General features: G+C 28.8%; 1 protein-coding gene across 1 annotated transcript; it reads right to left on the reverse strand.

Moving 5' to 3' along the window:
- Positions 1–3833: 3833 nt before the first annotated feature.
- Positions 3834–6365, reverse strand: LOC139891766 (small ribosomal subunit protein eS1-like). The gene is made up of 7 exons (XM_071874749.1): positions 6263–6365; positions 6115–6162; positions 5929–6034; positions 5398–5535; positions 5116–5301; positions 4238–4438; positions 3834–3987 (listed from the first exon to the last, which is right to left on the reverse strand). The coding sequence occupies exons 1-7, from the start codon at positions 6271–6273 to the stop codon at positions 3895–3897; spliced, it is 783 nt and encodes a 260-aa protein (XP_071730850.1). The 5' UTR covers positions 6274–6365; the 3' UTR covers positions 3834–3894.
- Positions 6366–11182: the final 4817 nt, after the last annotated feature.

The raw sequence follows: 11182 nt of genomic DNA on the forward strand, positions 1-11182 counted from the left end.
ATTATTATTATTATTATTATTATTATTATTATTATTATTATTATTATTATTATTATTATTATTATTATTATTATTATTATAAGTAGTAGTATAATTATTATTATAAGTATTATTATTAATATTATTATCATTATTATGAATATAAGTAATATTATCATTATGATTGTTAAAATTATCATATGTATTAAAATTTTCAATTTTATTATTTAAAAATAATATTATTGTTATTATTAGAATTATCATTATTTTATCAATATTATTTTTATTATCATTATTATTTTTATGAATATGAATATTACTATTATTATTAATTTTATGAATATTATAATTATTATTATTATTACTATATTATAACAAATAAATATTTTGTAACTAAAAAAATATACTCATTACATATACTATAATTATATCAATATTACCTATAATTATATATTAAACACATTAACAATTTTTATATAAATATTTACATATAACAAATTATTAATTTTTATTATATATACAAAATAAATATATGTAACATATAATTTAAGATATAACATATAAATAAAATATATTGGGATTTAGTAAAAATTCTATATAAACTACAAACATCAAATATATACACATTATATAATTAATAAATGAAATTATGTGATTTCCATTATATGTTTTAATTGATATATAAATGATATAGGTTCGTCAATCCGAGGTCAACCCTGCATTGTTCAGTTCAGTCGTATGCATATTTTTACTATAAAATATCGTAGTGTGAGTTTCATTTGCTCCCTTTTTAAATGCTTTTGCAATATATATTTTTGGGACTGAGAATACATGTGTTTTTATAAATGTTTGACGAAATAGACACAAGTAATATAAACTACATTCTATGGTTGAATTATCGAAATCGAATATGCCCATTTTTAGTCTGGTAAACTAAGAATTAGGGAACTGGCCCCTAATTGACGCGAATCCTAAAGATATATCTATGGGCACTAACAAGCCCCAGTCAGAGAATTTGAACTGCTTTAGTACTTCGAATTTATCATGTCCGAAGGGAGTCCCGGAATGATGGGGATATTCTATATGCATCTTGTTAAGGTCGATTACCAGGTGTTCACCATATGAATGATTTTTATCTCTATGTATGGGATGTATATTTATGAGAAATGGAAATGAAAATCTTATGGTCTATTAAAAATGATGGAAATGAATATTGTTGATAAACTAATGAATTCACCAACCTTTTGGTTGACACTTTAAAGCATGTTTATTCTCAGATATTAAGGAAATCTTTCGCTGTGCATTTGCTCATTTTAAAGATATTACTTGGAGTCATTCATGGCATATTTCAAAAGACGTTGCATTCGAGTCGTTGAGTTCATCAAGATTGATAATAAGTCATTCATAGTTTAGATATATTATGAGATAGCATGCATGTCTGTCAACTTTCGTTGTAATGAAAGTTTGTCTTTTAAAAACGAATGCAATGTTTGTAAAATGTGTCATATAGAGGTCAAATACCTCGCAATGTAATCATAAGTTATTGTATTCGTCCTTATGGATTAGGACGGGTCGTCTCAATTCAAAACACGTATCTTATATCGTTGGAAAGGTAATTTAACGAGAAATACAACTAAACACATTTCATCAAACAAAAACATCATTTACCATAATCGAATCCTCGTGAAGTGATCATTAAGAGTTCGTTTTCAAAGTTTCAAGTTCATAAATTGCATAAGATGATTCGGGAACTTAATACACACATATAACACACCGTTTCGTAGGTAATTACGCATACATTACTACTAAACACTTACAAACAACATTGCAAGGCTTTTAATGCATCAACAATCACATTTAAGGCTACCAAACCCTAACTAACAATCATAAAATCTTTAATCATGTTAATGAGGCTTTTCCAAGTCAACTTACATACCAAATTGTAGCTAGTGATGCTAGTAACACATTTAATACATGCACTTTTAACATCTAACAACATTTAATCAAACAAATCTCAAGATTAAGCAAGTCATTTTCAAGTTTAAGCTAGTTACATCAAAGTAGCAAGAACAAGCAAATAAATCACATAATCATGTTAGATTTGAGCCATAGACACTAATTAACACACTTTTAAGTTTTAAAGATCAAGAACAAGAAATTTAGTGTATTTAAAAAGTTACCCAAACGAGATGAAGTTGGTATGGATTCGAAGAGGAAGATGCAAGGATTTCAAATATGTAATTTGTTTTGAAGAACACTTGCTAGATCGAATTTAGATGATGAATTTGTGTTTGAGGGTTTGAGAGCATAAAGTGGAAGTATTAGGAGAAAGAGGAGGTGATGAATGAATGGAGGAGAAAGGGTTTGACTAGTTGACCTAGTCAAATCTTTGGTCTCTTGGCAATATTGGTCCCTCAAGTTTAAATACGGGTGCGTGAATTAACCAAACGAATTACCTTAAATACGTAGAGTAAACGATAGATGTTATAATTAAATAACGGACTTTAAATTAGGTAAACGGAAAGTAAACGGAAAAAGGCGGGTCATTACATGCACTAACTCCTTCACAAGTACGAGCAAGATGTTTACATAACATAGAGTTCATACGGCTCTTGCAACGAGCTTTTTCCGTATAATCATGCATAGCATACAAATCGAAATAAGAGCAAATATCTTTGTTTCGGTTAGTAGCTTTAACCCTTAAAACATCATTGTTGGTGTAATTTAGGCGTGAAAAAGTTCCAACAGAAGTGAGAAAGCTTATGACTACGAGTTATCCAATATATGATTACTAGTAAAGAAATATGGAGTAGTTAATTAAGAATAACTGGAAAGATTGGAGAGATATTTGAGTGTGTTTGTGGTGTGTTTCAACCAAATCAATACCAATCCATTTATACTTAACCTACAGGGGGTAAAATGGTCCAAACATATTAGAAAAATCCAAATAAACATTCAAAAATATCACAAAGATGACCATAATTTTTGAAAGATCAGCCTTTCAGAATCGTTTTAAAACCGATCCAGTTCTCTAGAACTGATTGTTATGAGAACCGGTTTCGGGTAAATGGAAAGGTTCTTTTAAATCCGATTCTTAATGTGCACCTCTAGGACCATAGGGAGTGATCCAACTCCACGTGAATACAAACATGAGTTTGAGTGTAAAATATACATTGTTAGGAACAGGTATCATCATAATACTAAACTTCAACGGTACAAATTGGTCTCGAGGGAAAAGACAACTAAACTAAGATTGGTACCAATGGTTTATCAGCAGATTAAGCAAACAAATGTGATACGTACCAAATATTTAGTTAATTAAACACCCAACTAATAGTTATGTCCAAACAAAACCATTCGCTCAGCACGAATGGATTCTGGGTGATCATGGTAGGTTTTTATAACTCCTTCAGACCAACAAATGCATTAGCAACGAAACAAATTTTTGGTCGGCCCTAATCGAATGACATGACAAATCGTTTGCTGTAAATTTAATATCGTATTCTATTGTTCTCGTATCTAATAGGAAATAACATCAGGAATGAACATCTCCGTACTACTAAAACAGCAGAAATGAAGGCAAAGCAAGACAAGAATCAAAATCAAGAACCAAGGTCATGTTACTTGAGAGGATCACAAGCCTCCAAAAACAACGTAAATGGACAAGGCAAAGAACACTTGTTATATTCAGTGAACATAACTAGCTGTTACATAATCACATTAATTAGCCATCTCAAAAAGCCTTGATGTATTAAGCTCCTTTCATTGAAATGAGTCACATGCTTAAAAAACAAGATATTAAGATATTAAACCATGGCAAAGCTTGGTTATAATCTGGTGGTTTACAAAAAACCAACAGCCGATATATTTTAGAGTTTACGAAATTTAGAAGAAAGGAAATTACTAGACTCTCATTTAAGCACCAATAACTTCAGTTTCTTCAGGAGTCGGCTCTTCAGCAGGCCTATCCATCTTCACACCTACATCGTCAGAATAATCTCCATGAACCTACACATCACAAATGTTATATCATACAATCAACTTCAGTAATTCAATATATAAACCTAGAAAATGGACAATTACAGTCTCATTGGTCCAATTAAAAAAAAAAGTAGAAATCTAAAACCAAATTGTTGGTGCAACTGAATAATCTTAATCAAAATGAGTGATTAACATATATCTATGTATCTTCAAATGTGATTTACTACTAAATTGGTAAAACGAAAAACAAGAGCTCAATACAAATAAAGAATGATACCTCCATCAATTTCCCGATGTCAAACTTGGGTGCCTTCAAGATCTTGACTTTGCGGATGAATACGTTCTGCAATGGGTAGATGCTTGATGTTGCCTTCTCAATTTCTCTGCCAATTGATTCAGGAATGAACTTCTGAACCAAATCCTTCAAGTCACAAGATTGTGCCTGAGTCACCATGATCTCCCTCATCTTCCGACGAATCTAACAATATCAAAACATTTAATCAAGATTACCAATAGATGACCTCAAACATGATTATTCACTGCAGTTAAAACTAGTCAAACATTCCAACCAAAAACGACAAGCGAATAGGTTGTCAAACATGATTCAACTACAAATGTAGTTTGTGGATGTAAGTCCAGATTACATTAGCGTGTGGATAATTACTTGTATATATGCATAGTCAGCGATAAAAAACACGTGAGCCGAAGACGAATGAGTCTTATAGGTTATTTATAATAAATATATAAATATAAATATATTTAATATAAATATTTCAAACATAAATAATTTAAAAATAAATGATTTACAAACAAGATAATTTGGTGTTAGTTTAAATAATATATAGATCATTTATCGTGTTTCCATACTTATAGTGTAAGTGTATTTATTACTTTATCTTTAAGGAATCTGTGTTTTTCCCAATTACATTTTAAATGGGCTTCGAATTTTTGTTTACACCTGAACAAGGCAGAACATAAATCCGACTTTTGAGCGACTTTGACCCGACTTTTTATTGTTCAACGACTAATAGGACGTTTTGGGCGAAATGAGGCGGGCTAATCACAAAAACTGCCGCAACAAACATTGCAACCATGTGCATAGTTATGCTTAATACTAATTGAATATTCTTTTACAAAAAAAAAAATATGCTATACCTGTCTGACTTGGCTAGATTGTGCATAGCAGGTCCTCTTGACCTGGTTAGCACGCTTCTTTGTAAATCCAATGCAGAACATCCTCAATGTGTAGCTGTCAGTTGTCTTGACATCAACATGTGCTTCAATCAAAGTCTGCCATTTCTTCACAAGTGACCTCAACTTATCTGTCGTAAAGTCCATTCCCTGAAATAAATTCACAGCTTTACACCTAAAATCACAGGTCACTATTCAACAAACGCAAATAATAATAAAAAATATATATATATAATCATTTTATACCCAAAACTGAGTCAAAACATTCTTCCCTTGAACATCCTCGGCTCTCAGACGGATCTTTCTGTAAGCATGATCCTCATCGTTTTGAAGATCCGCCAAAGATACCTCAAAGACACGGTGTTTCAATCCTTCAGAAGCAATCTGATCATACAAATAAAATCAATTTTCATGATATGTATAAGCTCGTGAAATACCACTATATTTACCAACAAACAAAACAACATCAATAACAAACGTTTGCATACATCTAGATAGCAAAAATTCCAATTAGTAAAATAACTCTATTCAACTTATGTAAAACAAAACATGCTCTGCAGATATAAAGTGCTGACTTTTGTTTCTAAATCTAAATAACATTATATAAGTAATAAGTAATATAAGTAATTACGAGTACTACATGAATTCAATTAAATTCTGAGACAATACACACTGTAATACATTAATTAGATTAATCTAATAGATTGCATACTAAAGTAGCATATAAAAAATAAAAGGAAGAAACATAACAACAATAAAAATGAATCGCAGGTTTACCTTAGTACCCTGAGTACGTGAAACGAGGGTTTTGCCAACATTCCTGGTGCTGAATAGTGATGGAGCTTTGATATCATACCAATCCTTCTTAGAGAATGGATCAGCTCTGTTTATACCATTATTCAAATTATCAATTAAACATTAATTAACCAAAAATAAGTAATGAGGTTGAAAAGGAAGATTTACAATTTCTTCTTGCCACCCTTCTTTCCCTTGGAAATACGTTTGTTCTTCCTGTTACACAAGGATTAATTTAACAGAAATGTTAGATATGAATCAAATGTATGTGTGTATATGTATATGTATGTATATGCAAAGATGTGACTGGTTGTACCCGACGGCCATGATTAGTGTTCCGAGCAGATGATGGTTTTGAGGCTGCCGCTGCTGCTAGAGTTAACCCTGATCTGTAGAGAAAAAGAAAACCCTAGGAAGGATTTGAGATGTATATATACGCAGAAGCAGTTGCGCCTATAGTCCTTTGTCTTTTGAGAGGTTGTCCGGTAGGCACAAATAAGAATAAATATAAATAAACAAACTCAACAATTTGGGGTTTGTTTCGATTAATGATTTATCAATCTATTAATTTAACCTACAATTCAACATACTCAATTACATAATGATACATGAAAAATTTAAAATTTATGGGTTGTAAAGAGAATTAATGAAATGCATATGTCATGATTTTAGATTAGTAGAAAAATTAGTATGTTGAAAAGGTAGAATTATTTTCCGTTTGTTTGTTACACACCTATATGTGGTCATTAGCCCATCAAGGTTTCATGCATATATACAACAATTCGCCGACAGGCTCTGTAGTAGCGCCTGCAACGGCTTGTTAACGAGCCATGGTGGGTCCCACGTTGAATTTCAAGTTTTTTTAGGTACCGCATTTGAAATAAACTAGAAATGTGACGGACCGCACATTGCGGTCGTTTCTGTGATGATCTCGTTTCGATATGGTTTTTATGTATAATGCAGCTATATATATTCATAATGAAAATGGTTGCACTTATAGATAGGAGTACGTATTATTTGAGATAGTTTACGGTTTATATGCATAATGCAGCTATATATATTCACAATGAAAATGGCTACAATTACATACAAGAGTACATATTATCCAAGATACAATTTACTTGTGCAACATTTAATATGTACAAAATGAAAATTGGTGCGCTTATTATGCTACAGATTTGTTTTTCTTGTTTTTGCGGATCGATTCACTGCTTAGTCTTTCTTCTTTTTCGACGTTTCTTGTTCTGGTCGAGGTGTGAGTGATCTCTTTGTATCCGTGTGGGTTGTTTTTTGTTCTTACTCTATTGCTAGGGTTGGAGGGATTGGCGTCTGACTCTAGCAGCTGGTTTCTTCTTGATTTTTTTCCTGCATTGTGGTGTGGTAATTAATTATGTATTTTACTGAATGTGTTTCATTGGTTAGCAGTTTGCTTATTTAGACAATCTGGGGTTATGAAAGAGTGAATTATTAGCTGAGGTTAGACTGCGTAGTTTTTATAAAAATTTTGTGAAAGGCTAACCTGGTGATGTTGGAGTTGTTGCAAGGTCGATTGTGTTTTGTTCCTGTTCCTTTGCTGGAGTTGGAGGGATTGGTTTTCGAAGCTGGGTGCCGACTTCTTCTTGTTTTTTTCCTGGATTGTGATATAGTAATTGGTTGTTAGTGCTACTGAATATTAAAACATGTTTTTTTTGTATGGTCGACTTAGGTTGGTTGTCTGATTTTGTTACTTGATGATGATGGAGTTGTTGCGGTTGCTGTTGGCTGTTGTGTTTCCATCATTGTTTTCGTTAGAGGTGATGCTGGGAAATGGCGTTTGAAAACATAGTTGGGTTCTTCATATTTGTCGGTACCGATGTTCATCTCGATGATGTGATGCGTTCCTTCTAATTGTTTGATTTGAGGCGGTATCTTCTTCTTGTTATCATGTCCCATTATTGTAACATCCCCGCCAAAATTGCCATTGACGCGGATGTTAACTTTGGTCCCAGTGCTTGGCTTGGCTTCTAAGTAACAGCAGAATTCTACAGCGGAAGCAAAATATCTAAGTACCTGAGACAAAACATGCTTAAAGTATCAACATAAAGGTTGAGTGAACAACATAGGTTTAATAATCATAACAGGTTTTTAGACCACAAGATTTAGTTATAGAGTTTAATCAGTTCGGTAGTAGTGCTGGTGTATATATGATATCGATACTAACTATAAGTTACCCTAAACACATCACGTTCGTGTCGTGCATCATTATTATGTATCCATTGACCAACGGTCATCCGGATAGAGACGTCACTCTCCATAGCGTTATTCAGAATAACTAAGCTTGCCTTTATACGTAGCAATTAACGATATCATGGTAGGGATTTAGCATGAATCAAAGCATGTTAGCACAGTTTGAACTAATCAAAATAAAGTTTTCCTGTACTCGTGTCTAAGCGTAAAATAGTTTAAAAGCAAGCATGTGTCTCACCCCAAAAGTTTAAAATAAGTAAATAAAGAAAGTTAAAAAGTGGGGCTATGAAGTTCACCTTGAATCGACGATGAAGATAATACCATGAATGAAATGAACGAGAGTATATACCAGGCCTTCAACCTAGAGATATATAGGCTAAATCAGAAATTTGTCCAATTGACAAATGAAGAATCCTAGGTACATTAAGGATTGACTAAACATATGTTTATCGTTATGTATGTGTGTATAGGAATACAACACTTAATAGATTACTTGTACATACATTTAATACATGTTATATATAATAAGTATTATATATTATATAAATATTATTTAATTGTTTGTATTATATTTATATTAATTAATTAGTATTATATATTAATAGTTATGATATATTAAGTATATAAGTACTTGTATTACATTTTATACATTAATAGTTATATTAAATTAAGTATATAAGTTTAGATTTATTATGTTATTATATTTAATATAAATGAATTATTAAAGTATATATTTGTATAATCTATATTATATACTTTATAAAGTATAAAGTATATGTATTATATTAAATTAGTTATGTATTAGTAGATATTTATTATATATATTAGTAACATATATGATTATTATTTAAGTAATTATTTATAGATTTTTTTTATATTTAGAAACAATAATATTTAATTAATATAATTTATATGTATTATAGTTATCTCGAAAATAGATATATATACTTCCTAAATTCGTTTTTAATTAAAATAATTATCAAATAATAAATTTTATAATTTCTATAAGTTTCCTTTAGTGCAAAAACCTATAGAAAATTTTATAAAATTATTCTACCTTGTTTTTATATTTATTTGTGTTTATTTCCTTATTTATCTTCTAAGTTTATATGGAAACAAAGTCAATTATGCATAAAATACTAATTCGACTTAAACAATAAATTTTATAATTTTTATAAGTTCTATATACTATAAATGAGTTGTAAAAATATAATTTCAAAAATTATATATATATTATTATTTATTTTATATTTTCTTGTACTTTATCCATTATAATCGGTATTAATTAAATAAAATAGATAAATACTTAATAAATAAGTTTAAATAATTTTTCCAGTATATGTGTAACCTAATGATTATATGAAAATTTTATAAAAACTAGTTTAATTTGTTTAGTATTTATTTTATATTTATTTTCGTATCTTCTCTCGGTTTATATAAATACTTTACAAAAATCATTTAAAATACTAATTATACTTATAAATATGATTTTATATTTTTTTAAGCTTAATTACATACTTATAAACTTAGAAAAAAATATATAGTTATTATATTTACCCTTTTTCTATTTATTTCGAATTTTATATAGTTTCCATATTTAGTACTTATTAAATTCTTTTTTAATTATATATAAAATTCCAAAAACTACTATAATTATTTTTACATGATCTAACACTGTTCTAAATACTTTTTAATGCAAAACTTACTGTTCTTATATTTTTATACGAATTATTACTATTTTCTACATATATGTATATTGATTTAAAGATAAAATATATAATAAATATTATAATAGTAAATAAATTAGGATTTTCACTTTAATATTCTTTTTACATCAGTAGGATGTTACGAAAAGTTTTTTTTCAATTATTGAAGTCGTTTACTAATTTTTATTGATTTTTGTTTACATAAAACCCTAGCTAAATAGCTATAATTTAAATAAATATATAATACATCATAAAAATAAAGTTTTTGACTTAGATCATCTTCATAACAATAATAAGTTCTGGAAAAATTATTGTTTCGAATTTATATACCTTATAGCTATTTTATTTAATTTTTGTACATATATATACATATATCGATAATATACATACATATAATCTGTTTTTATTCAATTAAAAATATAAAAACGAGTTGTAAATTTATGTAGTTATTTTTCTCAGATCTTAGAATACCTAATAGTAAATATCATATATAGTACATATTTAATTTAATTCATTTAATATTTATTTATATTAATGCATATATCGGACGAATAAAAGGAAAAGAAAAGAAGAAAACAGAAAAAAAAAAAAAGAGAAAAAACTCACAAATTTAATTTAGGGTTTTTGAGAGCTCCAAAAGTTGAGAATGAAAAATAATGAGGCTTAAGGGGGTTTTTATAGGATTAAAATACTTGGAGAGGAAGTAATTACAATTTGAGTACAATTACAATTCTTTTCCTTTTATAAAATTAATTCCTTCTCTTTTTATTTTATTTTATTTTATTTTATTATTTTTGTTGGCCGACTTTTATTATCATTTTTATATATTTTTTTTTTCGGCCATAGTTATATATATATCTATTTATTTATTTATTATTTATTATTAACCGGTTTTATTAAATAAATATATATTTGGTATTTCTTATAACATAAATATTTATATTTATATTATTACTTTTATAATTACTTATTTTTATCAACATCAAACTTGTACATTTTTCTTAAATACACATTTATATATTATTTATAAATATTAATACATACTTATATATTTATTATAATATTAGTAATAAATATTAGGGTTAAGGTTTATGATTAATTAATTACGAGCATTTATTATACGAGCATTTATTATATCTGGATAACAACCCTAATGATATTATACAGAACAAGCTAACGAAACCCTAAGGGTATAATAGTCATTTCAGGAAGGAAAAAGTGAGGGTTGTCACAGTATCCCCCCGTAAATGGAAACTTCGTCCCGAAGTTTTAGGTAGACTTCTCGGATGCATCAGTAGTTAAGA

The sequence above is a fragment of the Rutidosis leptorrhynchoides genome, chromosome 2 (genome assembly GCF_046630445.1).
Source record: "Rutidosis leptorrhynchoides isolate AG116_Rl617_1_P2 chromosome 2, CSIRO_AGI_Rlap_v1, whole genome shotgun sequence".
Lineage (NCBI taxonomy): Eukaryota > Viridiplantae > Streptophyta > Magnoliopsida > Asterales > Asteraceae > Rutidosis > Rutidosis leptorrhynchoides.

Excerpts from the sequence above, each read along its gene's own strand:
- LOC139891766 (XM_071874749.1), bottom strand. Across the intron at positions 5,302-5,397 it reads ATGTTTTGACTCAGTTTTGG|GGAATGGACTTTACGACAGA; the intron begins GTATAAAATGAT and ends AATTTATTTCAG. Across the intron at positions 3,988-4,237 it reads ACATCGGGAAATTGATGGAG|GTTCATGGAGATTATTCTGA; the intron begins GTATCATTCTTT and ends TGTGATGTGTAG.